The sequence below is a fragment of the Oncorhynchus tshawytscha genome, linkage group LG21 (assembly GCF_018296145.1).
Source record: "Oncorhynchus tshawytscha isolate Ot180627B linkage group LG21, Otsh_v2.0, whole genome shotgun sequence".
Taxonomy (NCBI): Eukaryota; Metazoa; Chordata; class Actinopteri; order Salmoniformes; family Salmonidae; genus Oncorhynchus; species Oncorhynchus tshawytscha.
The window spans coordinates 42,674,433-42,693,899 of record NC_056449.1 but is presented as its reverse complement, the minus strand read 5'-3'; the positions used below and the strand labels follow the sequence as shown (position 1 = coordinate 42,693,899).

General features: G+C 41.1%; 1 protein-coding gene across 2 annotated transcripts in view; it reads right to left on the bottom strand.

Moving 5' to 3' along the window:
* Positions 1–4,185: 4,185 nt before the first annotated feature.
* cdhr2 (cadherin related family member 2) overlaps positions 4,186–19,467 on the bottom strand; it is a 34,429-nt gene continuing 19,147 nt past the window's right edge. For both annotated transcript variants that reach the window (XM_042303551.1, XM_042303552.1), the window contains exons 19-31: positions 18,820–19,419; positions 18,477–18,548; positions 18,255–18,304; positions 17,799–17,956; positions 15,885–15,987; positions 14,857–14,945; positions 14,537–14,611; positions 13,736–13,874; positions 12,545–12,666; positions 9,103–9,219; positions 6,964–7,047; positions 5,422–5,485; positions 4,186–5,328 (exon numbers count right to left, since the gene is read on the bottom strand). In XM_042303551.1, the coding sequence (XP_042159485.1) occupies positions 5,176–5,328; positions 5,422–5,485; positions 6,964–7,047; positions 9,103–9,219; positions 12,545–12,666; positions 13,736–13,874; positions 14,537–14,611; positions 14,857–14,945; positions 15,885–15,987; positions 17,799–17,956; positions 18,255–18,304; positions 18,477–18,548; positions 18,820–19,419 (1,826 nt within the window). In that variant the 3' untranslated portion in view covers positions 4,186–5,175. The remainder of the gene's footprint in view (positions 5,329–5,421; positions 5,486–6,963; positions 7,048–9,102; positions 9,220–12,544; positions 12,667–13,735; positions 13,875–14,536; positions 14,612–14,856; positions 14,946–15,884; positions 15,988–17,798; positions 17,957–18,254; positions 18,305–18,476; positions 18,549–18,819; positions 19,420–19,467) is intronic.

Below are 19,467 nucleotides of genomic sequence, written 5' to 3'. Positions count from 1 at the left end.
CAACAGGACAACGACCCTAAGCACACAGCCAAGACAACGCAGGAGTGGCTTCTGGGCAAATCTCTAAATGACCTTGAGTGGCCCAGCCAGAGCCCGGACTTGAACCGGATTAGAACATCTCTGGAGAGACCTGAAAATGGCTGTCTAGCAATGCTCCCCATTCAACTTGACAGAGCTTGAGAGGATTTGCAGAGAAAAATGTGAGGAATTATTCAAATACAGGTGTGCCAAGCTTGTAGCCTCATACCCAAGAAGACTCAAGGCTTTAATCGCTACTAAAGGTGGTTCAGCAAGATACTGAGTTGAGGGTCTGAATACTTATGCAAATTTATATTTCCGTTTTTTTTTTACATACATTTGTAAAAAATTTAAAAAATGAAAAAATCTAAACCTGTTTCTGCTTTGTCATAATGGGTTATTGTGTGTAGATTGATGAGGGGGAAAAAACTATTCAAACCATTTTAGAATTTGGCTGTAGCGTAACAAAATGTTGAAAAAGTCAAGGGGTCTGAATAGTTTCTGATTGGACCTTTTGTTTCTTAGAGCTTGGTGGTTGTCCTATGGTTATTATGTGTACAACCTTGCCAGAACATTCTGGAACGGTGCAGGATTGATGCTTGGCTTTGGAACATTCTGGAACGGTGCAGGATTGATGCTTGGCTTTGGAACATTCTGGAACGGTGCAGGATTGATGCTTGGCTTTGGAACATTCTGGAACGGTGCAGGATTGATGCTTGGCTTTGGAACATTCTGGAACGGTGCAGGATTGATGCTTGGCTTTGGAACATTCTGGAACGGTGCAGGATTGATGCTTGGCTTTGGAACATTCTGGAACGGTGCAGGCTGATGCTTGGCTTTGGAACATTCTGGAACGGTGCAGGATTGTTGCTTGGCTTTGGAACATTCTCAGCACATTTAAAAACTTGACCAAAAAACATAATTTTCTTGGTTAGTTCATTACTTTAACAGAACGTTTCCTGTTCTTGGAACAGTCTCCAACTGGTTTGACATTGGGAATTTTCTCGAATAGTTCAGAGAACGTTAATAAGAAACAATGTTTTTCTGTGGGAATTTCAGTACTTCAGCATAACGTTTTCTACAGGTTTTCCTTATGGTTATATTAAAAGTAATGTTCTCAAATTGCTCCGAGAATGTTGTGAAAACCCTAGATAAAAACACAAGAAAATTGAGTAACATTCTGAGAATGTTCTATGGATTTTTTTTTTTTTAAACATACATTCCGTTCTCAAAACGTTATGTTTTTTACATCATATTAATCATCTCCAGCATCACTCCAGCATCAACAGATGTGATAATGGTGTGTTTCTATGTTTTGTAGTAAAACAGACAGAGGAAGAGAAGTGTTTACATCATCGGTGTACATCGTGTGATTTGATCAATTGTGAGTAGGCAATTTCCATACTAATTGACTACTACTTGCCGACTAATGGTCTACTAATTGGTTGATGATGTCATTAGAAACGCTTCTCTTCCGCTATCTTTTTTACTACAAAACATAGAAAAGCACCAGTTTGGGGTGGCTCTGATGATGATGAATATGAAGTAGAATTTTTTTTCAACATTTTTTTTTTCCACAAAACTTCTCATGAAGACCACAAGAAAACTTATTTTAAAAAAACATTCAGTTCTGAGCATCAACAAAACTGTGTGTCTTGATGAGTGCTTTTTTCCAGTGAAATTGGGATTGTTTGAATCGACTAAAGTGAACAGCTTTGCAAAGGTTTTGCAAAAAAAACATTTTTTTGTTTTTAAATCATGGCCATCCTGGAGGCGCGGTGGACTAATTCTATAGATAGAGAACCGAAGACTACCGATGCCGTGTCACACTAAAAAAATAAATGTAATAAACTTGCATGATTAATGCCTAATGAAATGAATTTCCATGTGTCCTCATTTGTGCCGTTCAAAATAGTTAACCCAAAAGAAGCAGTGTTATTAAAAGGCGTATTGGAACATTCAGTGATTGTTTTAAGGAAGTCATTTAAAAACCTCCAAATAACCTATAAAAAGCAATGGTGGAAATAGTACTAACATGTCATACTGTAGTAAAAGTAAAGATACCTTAATAGAAAATGACTCAAAAGTGAAAGTCGCCCAGTAAATTTCTACTTGAGTAAAAGTCTACAAGTATTTGGTTTGAAATATACTTAAGTTGTCAGAGCCTTTTTATTTCTCTATTTGGTTAGGTCAGGGTGTGATTTGGGTGGGCATTCTAGTTTGTCTGTTTCTTTGTTGGCCCGGGTATGGTTCCCAATCAGAGGCAGCTGTCTATTGTTGTCTCTGATTGGGAATCATACTTAGGCAGCCATTTTCCTCACCTGTGTTTGTGGGTAATTATTTATTTTCTGTGTGTGTTTGTGTGCGTCACGTTCGGTTTCTGTTTACCTGTTTTTTTTTGTGAAGGTTTCACTTCTATTAAAGATGTGGAACTACACGCACGCTGCGCCTTGGCTCATTTATGACAGGGAGTTTGAAGACAGCGAACGTGACATAAGTATCAAAAGTAAATGTAATTGCTAAAATGTACTTAATAAGTATCTAAAGTAAAAAAATAAAAGTAAACCATTTCAAATTCCTTATATTAAGCTTATATATATATTATTATTATATATATTATATTATTCTTTTTGATGGATAGTCAGTGGCACACTCCAACACTCAAACATAATTTACAAAGTATTTGTGTTTAGTGAGTCCTCCAGATCAGAGGCAGTAGGGATGTCCAGGGATGTTCTCTGTTTAGTGAGTCCTCCAGATCAGAGGCAGTAGGGATGACCAGGGATGTTCTCTGTTTAGTGAGTCCTCCAGATCAGAGGTAGTAGGGATGTCCAGGGATGTTCTCTGTTTAGTGAGTCCTCCAGATCAGAGGCAGTAGGGATGTCCAGGGATGTTCTCTGTTTAGTGAGTCCTCCAGATCAGAGGCAGTAGGGATGTCCAGGGATGTTCTCTGAGTGAGTCCTCCAGATCAGAGGTAGTAGGGATGACCAGGGATGTTCTCTGTTTAGTGAGTCCTCCAGATCAGAGGCAGTAGGGATGACCAGGGATGTTCTCTGTTTAGTGAGTCCGCCAGATCATAGGCAGTAGGGATGACCAGGGATGTTCTCTGTTTAGTGAGTCCTCCAGATCAGAGGCATTAGGGATGACCAGGGATGTTCTCTGTTTAGTGAGTCCTCCATATCAGAGGCAGTAGGGATGACCAGGGATGTTTGCTAGATAAGTGAGTGAATTGGACCATTTTCCTGTCAAAATGTAACGAGTACTGTTGGGTGTCAGGGAAAATGTATGGAGTAAAAAGTATATTATTTTCTTTAGGAATGTAGTGAAGTAAAAGTAAAAGTTGGCAAAAAATATAAATAGTAAAGTACAGATACCCCCCAAAACTACTTAAGTAGTACTTTAAAGTATTTTTTACTTCAAGTACTTTACACCACTGATAAAAAAGGATTTTCAGTTTTACCAGTCAGGAAACGTATTTCTTCGTTCCCACAACCAATAATATAATTATAATAACATAATTGTCAGCTGATTAAATCTATGATGCATTTAAGAGGGAAACATAATTGTCAGCAGATTAAATCTATGATGCATTTAAGAGGGAAACATAATAACATATCACTTCTTTTCAAGACTTTAAAAACGTTCTTCTTTGGTTAAAAAAAATAATATGGGTAGTCTTTTAAAAAAAAAAAACATTTTTAAATGTTGTCTTTAACTTGTTTTGTTGATAGAGACCCTGAATGCTGGTTGTTATGTTGTGATTGGTGCAAAGTGTTAATTTCAGTTATTGTATTAATTGTGTTTCTTGCATTATCTCTTTGTGCAAATGGAACTTTTTGAAACATGTGTTCAATGGCAATTGTACATTCAAGGTAATTTTCAAAAGTAATAATTCCTACAGCCAAATGTATTTATTTGCCAGCTTCATTGATAATCATATTTTGTGATAGTTATATCTTGTTGATTGTGATGTGAGACATGAGACTATGTACATTTTGTGTGTGTTTAAGTTAATGGTAATTCATCCCTTAAAGGATATGATGTCCACGAGTTCATCTGACTCTGGGTAAGTAGAAAAAGAGCTTCATTGCCAGAATCTCACACTGTCCCTTTTAAGTACCACATATGTTAATATTTCTGTAAACCAATAACATTGTTTCAAGAATGAATATTTGAAGAAAACCCATTTTATTGGATGATTGCATTTATTTAAATACAGCCAATTTGAATATCTGCAAAAACACAACTGAAATGATTCACTCTCTCCTCCATACCTGTATCGCCTTAGGTTTTGCCTCAGCTAACACACACCACACTTACCATAATTATATAGTATGTTAAGTAGAAATATAGAGACCTGTTTAGAAGGTACTGCTTTTGGCCAACCTGTATACTTATAATGAGTTTTATATATATATGAAAAAACATATATATTTTTTTTTTTTGTCCAATAAAATACTGTTTTAGAAAGAGTCCAATCAAACGGCAGTAAATGTACCTACTCTTGAAGGGGCCGTACTTAAAAAACACCACAGGATTCCAGATACAAGTGTTTAGTTTCATAATAAACTGAGAAAAAAACGGAACGAAATGAATATTAAAAAACGTAAAGCATAATGTATTAAAAATATCAATCAAATCTTTACACATTTAAAAAAGACTAATAATGAAATGATTCACAATGAAAACATTGTCATTTTAATTTTTTATTTTTGTACTTTTCATCCCAAAGTCTCATGTTTTCGTTTTAGGTTGATGTTGTTCAACTAAAAAAACAAACGATGGATTCATGAGGACGTTGGGACGTTTGACAAAAGTCAAGCTGTTATATACTGTGGCAGCGAAATAGCAAGCCGGCTAATCTAACATCACTGTGCTGTGTGTTGTGATAAATGTTTACACGGAAATATTCACTAAATTGAATCAAACATTAGCATGCCAATAATACGAGTGGTTCAGCACAAACAAACAAAGATTAGATTTGAACTTGATTTAATCTCAAAAGTCACATTGTCTTTCTAGCACGGAGTTTGGCATCTATCCTTTTCCAGGAAGCAAGGTCCATTTTACGTGGTCCATTTTATGACCCACGGTCAGTGTCATAGATCCCAAAATGGCCGTCACAGGTCAGTGATACTGACCCAAGATGGCAGCCAATCACAGGTCTGTGGTGCTGAGTGAAGGGTTAGCGAAGGTTAAACTAGGGCTGTTGTTGACTCTTTTCTTGCCACGCTGGGCCAAGGCTTCACCCAGAGGCTCGACGTAGGGGTTATCTGCTCCCCCCTCCTCCTCATCCTCCTCCTGAATCATCTACACAGGGAGACAGCAGGCATGACCATCCAGAATGATGATAATAATTTTGTAGTAATAATAATAATAACTATAATGAACGAAAAATGTTACCATCATGGGCATCGTATCCTTGTCAGACATGACCATGTCTATGTTGTAGTCCAAGGAATTAAGGCTTGAATTTTAAAAGAAATGCACTAAATTAGAGTCATACAACGGGATTCCATGACGATGACGCCTTAATTAATGTTAGCAATAACATCTCAATACTGTCCAAAGGAGGACAATATCAAAGAACATTACCAGTACACATACATTTACAGGGCTCTGTAGTAATGTGTTCACAGGGCTCTGTAGTAATGTGTTCACAGGGCTCTGTAGTAATGTGTTCACAGGGCTCTGTAGTAATGTGTTCACAGGGCTCTGTAGTAATGTGTTCACAGGGCTCTGTAGTAATGTGTTCACAGGGCTCTGTAGTAATGTGTTCACAGGGCTCTGTAGTGTTCACAGGGCTCTGTAGTGTTCACAGGGCTCTAGTTAGTGTTCACAGGGCTCTGTAGTGTTCACAGGGCTCTGTAGTGTTCACAGGGCTCTGTAGTGTTCACAGGGCTCTGTAGTTATGTGTTCACAGGGCTCTGTAGTTATGTGTTCACAGGGCTCTGTAGTAATGTGTTCACAGGGCTCTAGTTATGTGTTCACAGGGCTCTGTAGTGTTCACAGGGCTCTGTAGTGTTCACAGGGCTCTGTAGTGTTCACAGGGCTCTGTAGTGTTCACAGGGCTCTGTAGTAATGTGTTCACAGGGCTCTGTAGTAATGTGTTCACAGGGCTCTGCAGTGTTCACAGGGCTCTGTAGTGTTCACAGGGCTCTGTAGTGTTCACAGGGCTCTGTAGTGTTCACAGGGCTCTGTAGTGTTCACAGGGCTCTGTAGTGTTCACAGGGCTCTGTAGTGTTCACAGGGCTCTGTAGTAATGTGTTCACAGGGCTCTGTAGTAATGTGTTCACAGGGCTCTGTAGTGTTCACAGGGCTCTGTAGTAATGTGTTCACAGGGCTCTGTAGTTATGTGTTCACATGCCTCTGTAGTGTTCACAGGGCTCTGTAGTGTTCACATGCCTCTGTAGTGTTCACAGGGCTCTGTAGTGTTCACAGGGCTCTGTAGTGTTCACAGGGCTCTGTAGTGTTCACAGGGCTCTGTAGTGTTCACAGGGCTCTGTAGTGTTCACAGGGCTCTGTAGTGTTCACAGGGCTCTGTAGTGTTCACATGCCTCTGTAGTGTTCACAGGGCTCTGTAGTAATGTGTTCACAGGGCTCTGTAGTAATGTGTTCACAGGGCTCTGTAGTGTTCACAGGGCTCTGTAGTGTTCACAGGGCTCTGTAGTGTTCACATGCCTCTGTAGTGTTCACAGGGCTCTGTAGTGTTCACATGCCTCTGTAGTGTTCACATGCCTCTGTAGTGTTCACATGCCTCTGTAGTGTTCACAGGGCTCTGTAGTGTTCACAGGGCTCTGTAGTGTAGTGTTCAAATCCAATCTTATGGCCGTGAGTATTACTACTAGACCACATGGTCTGCACATATTGTTCTTATTGTCATCATCATCATCATCATCATCATCATCATCATCATCATCATCATCATCAACAGGTGGTTTCTACCTGACTCTGTCAGCGTTAGATCCTTCCTCGTCGAAGCCCAGGTCTGTGGCTGTGTCGATGTTCAAGTTGAGCACAGGGTTAGCCCTAAGACACAAATACAGGGACAGAGACAACACTGTTAGGCTACCTTACTTCCCTATTCCCTTTGCAAATTTAACAAGTGAAATGATGGCACATTTCAAATGCATTGGAAACACGTGCTAAAAACTAAACATGCTTTAAAACTGCGGTCCAAAATATCTTCTAAGGTTTTTGTGAAAGTTAAAAAAATATATATGTTTAGTGTCGTAATTACATTTGTGTTACCATATAAAAAATTTGGTGCATTCGGGAAAGTATTCAGACCCCTTCACTTTTTACGCATTTTGGTACGTTACAGCCTTATTCAAAAACTGGACTGGACTTCAAAAACTTCAATTATTTCCCCATCCCCCCATCATCAATCTTCACACAATACCCGATAATGAAAAAGCAAAAACAGGTTTTTATACATTTTTGCAAATTTCTAAAATATGAAAAACTTAAATATTACCTTTACGTAAGTATTCAGACCCTTTATAATCAGTACTTTGTTGAAGCACCTTTGGCAGCGATTACAGCCTCGACTCTTCTTGGGTATGACACTTCAAGCTTGGCACACCTGTATTTGGGGAGTTTCTCCCATTCTTCTCTGCAGATCCTCTCAAGATCTGTAAGGTTGGATGGGGAGCGTCACTGTACAGCTATTTTCAGGTCTCTCCAGAGATGTTTGATCGGGTTCAAGTCCGGGCTCTGGCTGGGCCACACATGGACATTTAGAGACTCCTGTTGTCTTGGCTGTGGGATTAGGGTCATTGTCCTGTTGGAAGGTGAACCTTCGCCCCAGTCTGACATCCTGAGCGCTCTGGAGTAGGTTTTCATCAAGGATCTCTCTGTACTTTTCTCCATTCCTCTTTCCTTCGATCCTGACGAGTCTCCCAGTCCCTGCCGCTGAAAAACATCCCCACAGCATGATGCTGCCACCACCATGCTTCACCGTAGGGATGGTGCCAGGTTTCCTCCAGACGTGACGCTTGGCATTCAGGCCAACGAGTTAAATCTTGGTTTCATCAGACCAGAGAATATTGTCTCTCACGGTCTGAGAGTCTTTAGGTGCCTTTTGGCAAACTCCAAGTGGGCTGTCATGTACCTTTTACTGAGGAGTCGCTTCAGTCTGGCCACTCTACTATAAAGGCCTGATTGGTGGAGTGCTGCAGAGATGGTTGTCCTTCTGGAAGGTTCTCCCATCTCCACAGAGGAGTGACAATAGGGTTCTTGGTCATCTCCCTGACCAAGGCCCTTCTCCCCCGATTGCTCAAATTGGCCGGGCGGCCAGCTTTAGGAAGAGTGTTGGTGGTTCCAAACTTCTTCCAATTAAGAATGATGGAGGCCACTGTGTTTTTGAGGACCTTCGATAATGCAGAAATGTTTTGGTACCTTTCCCAGATCTGTACCTCGAGCTCGGAGCAATTAGACAATTCCTTCGAACGTATGGATTGTTTTTTGCTCTGACATGCCCTGTCAACTGTGGGACCTTAAATAGACAGGTTTGTGCCTTTCCAAATAATTTCCAATCAATTGAATTTACCACATGTGGACTCCAATCAAGTTCTACAAACATCTCAAGGATGGTCAATTGAAACAGGATGGACCTGAGCTCAATTTCGAGTCTCATACCAAAGGGTCAGATTACTTATTTAAATAAGATAATTTTTGTTTTTAATACATTTGCAAAAATGTCTAACAAAAAACAGTTTTTGCTTTGTAATTCTGGGTTATTGTGGCACTATCCCTATGGTGAATCATGGTGGTTGTAGCATCATATGTGATATTTCAGTGTTTTATTTGTAAGAATTTTTGCAAGCACTTCTACCTGGGGTATTGAGTGTAGATTGATGAGGGAAAACATTTTATTTAATACATTTTCGAATAATAACGTAACAAAGTGTTGTAAAAAGTCAAGGGGTCTGAATAATTTGTGTGTTATTCTGTAATTATTGTACATATACATTTCATGTAGGGAGTTGGATTTTCCCTATGGGTCCAGGTTAAAACTAGTGCACTATGCAAGGAATAGGGTGCCATTTGGGATGCACACTACGTGTGGAGGACAGGACTCACCCCTCCATAGTGTACTTGTTGGTTCCAGGCACGACAGGCCCACTCTTCTGATCTCCACCAGTCACCACCATGGCTGCTGAGTTCATGGCTTTAGATGCCTTCAGCTTCGTTCTGTAGCTGTAAAAGTTTACCGTCCATAGGTTAGTTACCCATACTTACTAACCCATACTAGTTACCCATACTTACTAACCCATACTAGTTACCCATACTTACTAACCCATACTAGTTACCCATACTTACTAACCCATACTAGTTACCCATACTTACTAACCCATACTAGTTACCCATACTTACTAACCCATACTAGTTACCCATACTTACTAACCCATACTAGTTACCCATACTAAATAATCCATTCTAGTTTCCTGCCATCCTTTTCTCTTTAAATGTAGCAATACTTCTAACAGGGATCACGACCGCAGACCACGTGTAACTACGCCAGCCAGGACTCGGCTTCTTCCCCTGCGGGATTCGTCAGAGACCAGCCACTTGGACAGCTGAAGAAAATGTGCGCACCGAAGAATTTCTGAAAACTGTCAGAAACCGTATCAGGGAAACTCATGTGTCTGCTCATCGTCCTCACCAGGGGTCTTGACCTGACTGTAGTTCTGCATCATCACAGACTTCAGTGGGAAAATGCTCACCTTCGATGACCACTGCTATGCTGGAGGAGTGTGCTGTTCACTAAAGAATCCCGGTTTCAGCTGTACCGGGCAGATGGCAGACAGCGTGTATGGCATTGTGTGGGCGAGTGGTTTGCTGATGTCAACGTTGTGAACAGAGTGCCCCATGGTGGGGTTATGGTATAGGCAGGCAGAAGTTACGGACAGTAAACACTATTGCATTTTATCGATGGCAATTGGAATGCACAGAGATCCCATGATGAGATCCTGAGGCACATTGTCGTGCCATTCATCCGCCACCATCACCTCATGTTTCAGCATGATAATGCACGGCCCCTTGTCGCAAGGATATGTACACAATTCCAGGAAGCTGAAAATTTCCCTGCATACTCACCAGACATGTCAGCCATTGAGCATGTTTGGGATGCTCTGGATCGACGTGTACGACTGCGTGTTCCAGTTCCCACCAATATCCAGCAACTTCTCACAGCCATTGAAGAGGAGTGGGACAACATTCCACAGGCCACAAATAACAGCCTGATCAACTCTAGGTGAAGGAGATGTGTTGTGCTGCATGAGGCAAATGTTGGTCACACCAGATACTGACTAGTTTTGTTTTGTTAAAGGTACAGTACCCGTCAAAAGTTTGGGCACACCTACTCATTCAAGGGTTTTTCTTTATTTTTGTACTTTTTTCTACATTGTAGTACAATAGTGAAGACAACAACACTGTGAAATAACACATTTGGTATCATGTAGTAACCAAAAAAGTCATAGACAAATCAAAACATATTTTATATTTGAGATTCTTCAAAGTTGCCACCCTTTGCCTTAATGACAGCTTTGCACACTCTTGGCATTCTCTCAACCAGCTTCACCTGAAAGGCTTTTCCTACAGTCTTGAAGGAGTTCCCACATATGCTGAGCACTTGTTGGCTGCTTTTCCTTCACTCTGCAGTCCAACTCATCCCAAACCATCTCAATTGGGTTGAGGTTGGGTGATTGTGGAGGCCAGGTCAGGTCTGCATAAGGCCATAAGCAAACAAGAGAATGCTCATCTAGAAGCAGCGCTCCTAGTGGTCGGGGACTTTAATGCAGGGAAACTTAAATCCGTTTTACCTCATTTAGCATGTCAGATGTGCAACCAGATAAGAAAACTCTAGACCACCTTTACTCCACACACAGAGACGCATACAAAGCTCCCCCCGCCCTTCATTTGGAAAATCTGACCATAATTCTATCCCCCTGATTCCTCCTTACAATAAAAAAAAAATCAAACAGGAAGCACCAGTGACTCGCTCAATACGGAAGTGGTCTGATGAAGCGGTTGCTAAGCTACACAACTGTTTTGCTAGCACAGACTGGTATATGTTCCGGGATTCATCCGATGTTATTGCGGAGTACACCACATCATTCACTGACTTCATCAATAAGTGCATTGACGACTTCGTCCCCACAGTGACCGTACGTAAACATCCCAACCAGAAGCCATGGGTTACAGGCAACACCCCCACTGAGCTAAAGGCTAGAGATAACACTTTAAAGGAGCAGGACACTAAGCTTATAAAAAAAATCCCGCTATGCCCTCTCTGATGAACCATCAAACAGGTGAAGCATAAATACAGGACTAAGATTGAATCCTACTAAATCGACCCTGACTCTTGTCAGATGTGGCAGGGCTTGCAAACTATTACGGATTACAAAGCAAAACCCAGCCGCAAGCTGCCCCGTGACGGGAGCCTATCAGACGAGCTAAATGCCTTCTATACTCGCTTCGAGGCAAGCAACACTGAACCATGCATGATGGCATCAGCTGTTCCGGATGACTGTGTGATCACACTCTCCGTAGTGATGTGAGTAAAACCTTCAAACAGGTCAACATTCACAAGGCTGCAGGGCCAGAAAGATTGCCAGGACGCGTATTCAGAGCATGCGCCAACTGGCAAGCGTCTTCAGTGACATTTTCAACCCCTCAATGACCGAGTCTCTAATACCTACAGGTTTCAAGCCATAGTCCCTTTGCTCAAGAACGCCAAGGTAGCCTGCCTAAATGACTACTGCCCCATAGCACTCATGTCTGTAGCCATGAAGTGCTTTGAAAGGCTGGTCATGGCTCACATCAACACCATCATCCAAAAAACCCTAGACCGGTACCCCCTGTATATAGTCTCCACATTGACTCTGTACCGGTACCCCCTGTATATAGCCTCCACATTGACTCTGTATCGGTACCCCCTGTATATAGCCTCCACATTGACTCTGTACCGGTACCCCCTGTATATAGTCTCCACATTGACTCTGTACCGGTACCCCCTGTATATAGCCTCCACATTGACTCTGTACCGGTACCCCCTGTATATAGCCTCCACATTGACTCTGTACCGTAATACCCTGTATATAGCCTCCACATTGACTCTGTACCGTAATACCCTGTATATAGCCTCCACATTGACTCTGTACCGTAATACCCTGTATATAGCCTCGCTACTGTTTTCATTATTGCGTTAAATTTTTCTTACTTTATTTATTGTTTGAGCTAATATTTTCTTACTTTTTAAACAATTCTGCACTGTTATGGATTTGTATGTAATCATTTCGTGTTAAGGTCTGTTGTATTCAGCGCATGTGAAAAATAAAATGTGATTTTTTTTGTTTTTGTGAATCAATCATATGTATCAAACATGTCAGAATATAGATCTAGGATTAGGTACCTATGTCCATACCCTTCAATTCATTATAATCTAAAGGACAGAACGGATCCTAGATCAGCGCTCCTACTCGGAGATGTTTGATACATACGTGCCCAGCTCTCAGCTTACCTCCTGCGGGTGCAGACCAGAGACGTTGTCATGACAGCCAGGACGATGATGAGGCCTGCCACCAGTCCCAACAGAACGAACATGACTGGATTCACCTGCTTCTCTGTCACCACAGTCCCTCCCTGCAACACCACACAGAGTTCAGAAAAATGTTGGTAATTTTCCCCTAAAAATTCCATAGTTTTCCAGAAATCATGGTTGGAGGGATTCAGAATTCTTTCTTATTATTTCTTCCTGATTCCGTGAATCTTCCAGTCAGGATTTCTGGAAAACTTGGGACATTTTATGAGTTACCAGAATTTTGCAACCTTAGCTGAGGGGAACATTCCTTCAGTGGACCAAAGTGAGATCGTACTGTAACAGATCTTTACTGAATATTTTCACTACATTACAAATATAGCATAATAATGTAGTAACATAATAGCTGGAGGACATGAATTTATATTTATTCATTTATACGTTTAACAATTCATGTGGAAGTACCTATAGCAGAGATCATCAACTTGATTCAGGTGACGATTGTTTTTCTGGAGCGTATGGTCGGGGAGCCAGAATATCATAACGAATCATTTATAGACTGCAAATTGACCGCAGGAACCCCAAAACAGATATAATGTTTGACTAAAACATAATAATTTCAAACCTTGCGACATTTGTACACATCCCTTGTCTCTCTATTATCCGTGGGAATAGTTGGGAACAGATTTCTTTAAATTAAAATCACTTGGAACTGATTTTACAGACTTTTATGTCCAACAATAAAAAATTTAAAATGACCTGTATTTATTTATTTTTGCTCAGAAAACATGGGGGCCAAATAAAACCACGCACGGGCAAAATTCATCCCACGGGCCATCATTTGGTGAACCCTGCCCTATGGGAATTCTATTCCCTATGTAGTGTCCTACTTTTCACCAGAGCCCTGTTCAAAAATAGTGTACGACATCAGGAATAGGTGTCATTTCAGACACAGCCCAAGACAAATATTTGTTTAGCATGTACAGGGCCAGGGTTGGAGACAATTCAAATTAAATGCAGTGAGTTCAGGAGACGACTTGAGATTTTAAAACCAATAAATGAAAAGCGACATTTGTTTCTTGAAATAGATGTGTATTGTATGTGCATGGTAATGGCCAGGCGTGAGGGGAGGGACAAAAATAGTTGGATAATAGTTTCCTATAGTAAACTTACTATATCTTTCAGGCCAAATTCAATCTGTAATTTGTACCGTTCCATACTGTTGGATAGAATAGTCTCGGCGGTGTCAGAGTCGAGGGCCGTTCCATTGGCATTCACAAAGTACACCTCCATTACGGTATCGCCAGCCGCCCTGCAACATAATTAAGAATTGTTTTTTTGTTTTTTTAAATAAAAAGTTTTTAAAAATATATGTTTTTCTAAACTACTTGAGCAGTGACACAGATCTACAGATCACACACACACACACACACACACACACACACACACACACACACACACACACACACACACACACACACACACACACACACACACACACACACACACACACACACAGACACACACACACACACACACACACATAGACACACACACACACACACACACACACATAGACACACACACACACACACACACACACACACACACACACACACACACACACACACACATAGACACACACACACACACACACACACACACACACACACACACACACACACACACACACACACACACACACACACACACTGAAGTGAACAGTATTAATTTCCTGTGGTAAAGTGAGCATCACCTGGAGACGGTCATCAACAGAGAGAAGAAGAAAAACATTGGCATGTAGTAGTCAGGGTTGGAGTCAATTACATTTCAATTCCAGTCAATTTTGGAAGTACACTGAAATTCCAATTCCCAGCAATGCTTTTCAATGAGGAAAATGTGGAATTTGAATGAATGGACAGGAATTGAAGTGGAATTGACCAGGAATCCTGGTAGTCATGTGATATTTATTACCTGATTTCCGTACTGCCTGAATCAGCCCTAATCCTAACTACTTCCACTTTCGTCTGTGTTGCTGCGGTTAGAAGCCTGAGTAGGAAACATTTATAAAGTTAATGAATTCACGTATTACCCCATGCTGTGGTTAAAACACTTGTCAACAGGGATGACCAACGTAATCTCAATCTGAAAATCATCCTATAGGTACAGCCACATTAATTGTTACGTTTAAAGGAACAAATACAAAACATTTATTGTAGTTTATTAAGTTAGTACATTATTATGCTATATATGTAATATGGTTAATATATGCAGTAAAGAAAGATCTCTCTTACAGTACAATCTGACTTTGGGCCGATTGAACTTCTGCCACTGTCTTTGAAAACAAAAGCTCCACTTTTAAACTCTTGTCAACTGTGAAGATCTGGAGAGGGAAACATGAAACAAAGTGTTACTCAGACAGACAGGCAGACAGGCAGGCAGACAGACAGGCAGACAGGCAGACAGACAGACAGACAGGCAAACAGGCAGACAGACAGACAGACAGGCAGGCAGACAGACATGCAGACAGACAGGCAGACAGACAGACAGACAGACAGACAGACAGACAGACAGACAGGCAGGCAGGCAGACAGACAGACAGGCAGACAGGCAGACAGACAGACAGACAGACAGACAGACAGGCAGGCAGGCAGACAGACATGCAGACAGGCAGACAGACAGACAGGCAGGCAGACAGACAGACAGGCAGACAGACAGACAGACAGGCAGACAGGCAGACAGACAGGCAAACAGGCAGACAGACAGACAGGCAGACAGACAGGCAAACAGGCAGACAGACAGACAGACAGACAGACAGACAGACAGACAGGCAGGCAGACAGACATGCAGACAGACAGGCAGACAGACAGACAGGCAGGCAGACAGGCAGACAGACAGGCAGGCAGGCAGGCAGACAGACAGACAGACAGACAGACAGACAGACAGGCAGACAGACAGACAGACAGACAGACAGACAGACAGACAGGCAGGCAGACAGACAGACAGACAGGCAGACAGACAGGCAGACAGACAGACAGGCAGGCAGACAGACAGACAGACAGGCAGACAGACAGGCAGACAGACAGGCAGACAGACAGACAGGCAGGCAGGCAGACAGACAGACAGACAGACAGACAGACAGACAGACAGACAGACAGACAGACAGACAGACAGACAGACAGACAGACAGACAGACAGACAGACAGACAGACAGAATGGCAGACAGACAGAGAACGGTAAGAGCCAACAGAGAATGAAATATGTTCACTAATGCAACCATCAATACACCTTTTGTATGAATCACAGTGAGTTTTACACCTACCTTCAGTTTGGTTTCGGAGAAGAGTTTCGGTTCTTCAGTGTTAGCTGCCCCAACTGTCACCAAATACTTACCTTTAACATTGATATTTAACACTTCGATGTTCCTACAAAGTTTAAAAAGACCTGTTATTCTTCTGTCATTTTGAGGAATCTACCTCATCCATGGGAATAGTGTCAACTAATAAAACCTAACAAATTGTGTTTCTTAACGGCTATTGTTTCTTAACGGCTATTGTTTCTTAACGGCTATTGTTTCTTAACGGCTATTGTGTTGTGTTTCTTAACGGCTATTGTTTCTCAACGGCTATTGTTTCTTAACGGCTATTGTTTCTTAACGGCTATTGTGTTGTGTTTCTTAACGGCTATTGTTTCTTAACGGCTATTGTTTCTTAACGGCTATTGTTTCTTAACGGCTATTGTTTCTTAACGGCTATTGTTTCTTAACGGCTATTGTGTTGTGTTTCTTAATGACTATTGTTTCTTAACGGCTATTGTTTCTTAACGGCTATTGTTTCTTAACGGCTATTGTTTCTTAACGGCTATTGTTTCTTAACGGCTATTGTTTCTTAACGGCTATTGTGTTGTGTTTCTTAACGGCTATTGTTTCTTAACGGCTATTGTTTCTTAACGGCTATTGTTTCTTAACGGCTATTGTGTTGTGTTTCTTAACGGCTATTGTTTCTTAATGGCTATTGTTTCTTAACGGCTATTGTTTCTTAATGGCTATTGTTTCTTAACGGCTATTGTTTCTTAACGGCTATTGTTTCTTAATGACTATTGTTTCTTAACAGCTATTGTGTTGTGTTTCTTAACGGCTATTGTTTCTTAACGACTATTGTTTCTTAACGGCTATTGTTTCTTAACGACTATTGTTTCTTAACGGCTATTGTTTCTTAACGGCTATTGTTTCTTAACGGCTATTGTGTTGTGTTTCTTAACGGCTATTGTTTCTTAACGGCTATTGTTTCTTAACGGCTATTGTGTTGTGTTTCTTAACGGCTATTGTTTCTTAAAGGCTATTGTTTCTTAACGGCTATTGTTTCTTAACGGCTATTGTGTTGTGTTTCTTAACGGCTATTGTTTCTTAACGGCTATTGTTTCTTAACGGCTATTGTTTCTTAACGGCTATTGTTTCTTAACGGCTATTGTTTCTTAACGGCTATTGTTTCTTAACGGCTATTGTGTTGTGTTTCTTAACGGCTATTGTTTCTTAACGGCTATTGTTTCTTAACGGCTATTGTGTTGTGTTTCTTAACGGCTATTGTTTCTTAACGGCTATTGTTTCTTAACGGCTATTGTTTCTTAACGGCTATTGTTTCTTAACGGCTATTGTTTCTTAACGGCTATTGTGTTGTGTTTCTTAACGGCTATTGTTTCTTAACGGCTATTGTGTTGTGTTTCTTAACGGCTATTGTTTCTTAACGGCTATTGTTTCTTAACGGCTATTGTGTTGTGTTTCTTAACGGCTATTGTTTCTTAAAGGCTATTGTTTCTTAACGGCTATTGTTTCTTAACGGCTATTGTGTTGTGTTTCTTAACGGCTATTGTTTCTTAACGGCTATTGTTTCTTAACGGCTATTGTTTCTTAACGGCTATTGTTTCTTAACGGCTATTGCTTCTTAACGGCTATTGTTTCTTAACGGCTATTGTTTCTTAACGGCTATTGTTTCTTAACGGCTATTGTTTCTTAACGGCTATTGTGTTGTGTTTCTTAACGGCTATTGTTTCTTAACGGCTATTGTTTCTTAACGGCTATTGTGTTGTGTTTCTTAACGGCTATTGTTTCTTAACGGCTATTGTTTCTTAACGGCTATTGTTTCTTAACGGCTATTGTGTTGTGTTTCTTAACGGCTATTAATTACAGTGAAATCAGAAATTAAAACATGACTTGCCCGGACAGCATTCATATACTCACTGAATATTTCCGACGTATTTATCGTCTTCCTGTGTGGTGACAACTCGAAACACTCGACTGCCCAACTCGGTAGTTTTATTGTTGACGTCATCCCTGAATTGTATATTTATTATCGAAAATGTCATCTGCCTATTTTTCCCGGAATCACGGTCTGTAGCCTATACGGAAGGGGGGGAAAAGAAGACTGGAATTGATAACAACTCATATCGCAGCCAAGTCTTCAAGTTAAATATATTAAATGGTATACTTTATATTATATTCAAAACAATTCTGCATATCATGCAGCTGTCCCACTATGTACAGTATAATGATGGCATATTGCTGAGCCTACCTTTTATTAATAAGCTACATTTTGAGATAAAACAAAAAAATAGTGCCCTGCACGGCACTTGTTTTGCTATACCTTATCAAATAGAAAAACAAGTGACGTTGTCCATTTTACACGGTTATACTCACAGTGACACTGGCTATTACTGAGCCTACAGAGGCCGTCTCTGACACCACAACTGCAGACAGGGTGAGGTGGGTAAGAACAGTGGTAAATCAATCTGTAGCTATATAGATTCATATCATAAAGTAAAATGAATCATCATATATATATATATATATAAACAAAAATATGATATTCAGATATTCCGATTTACCATACAACGTGCTGAAGTTTAGAAACATATTTACCATATAAGGAATCTGTTGTTTCGAAAGCAGGGGCATTGTCATTGATGTCTTCGATGTTGATCACAATGTGCCCTGAAATTAATTTGAATTGTTAGAATACATTGAAAGATATTAAAGTTACAAACGTAGATATTAACGATACTAATGTTACAAAATAAGGTTACAAATTCCTGGTAACATTCCCAGAATTCCCAGGTTTTCCAGAAATCCCAGTTGCAGGATTATTGGAGTTCCTGCTTATTCCCACCTCATCCCCAGAGTCGTTCCCAGGGAATCTTTCAACCTGGGAATTTTACAACCCAAAAAGAGCCAGAACCAAACAGAACCAGACAGAGGTACCGACCTGGTGTTGCGCTGTTGTTCTCCCCTTTCTGGGTCAACTCATCCACCACCTGGGCCCCCAGGTCAACCTGGTCACACTTCTCAAAGTCGATCACAAACTCCTCGTTCAGCATGATCTCCCCTGTGGGCTCCAGGATGAACCAGTCCTCTGGGCAGGGCCCGAGAGTCAGGGAGCCGTTACAGCGGCACTTAGTGGAGACCAGCTGGTAGACCAGAACGTGATTCATGTCCAGGTCCACCCCTTCGAATCTCCCCACGGCCTCAGTGATAGTGGTGTTCTCCTTTATGTGCAATGGGGGAACGGGCTCAAACTGGGGCCTCTCATCATTCACATCCACCACAATCACCTCCACGTTTACAGTGTCCTTCATGGATCCCAGGTCCATGGCCTCCACATCCAGGCTGAAGGTTTTGAAGCTGCTCTCATAGTCCAACTCGATGTCCGGGTCGACCGTGATGTTGCCGATGTAACCATCGGGTTCGTCCCTGAAGGTTTGGATGATGAATTGTCCGAAGCTTCCGCTGACTATGCTGAAGGAGATGCGGTTGTGATCAATCGTTTGGTCTAAGTCCACTGCCTGGACGGAGCCCACAAATTCAGCTGTTGGAGGAAGACAGAAAGAGACGGCTTTGTGTTTTTCAATTCACG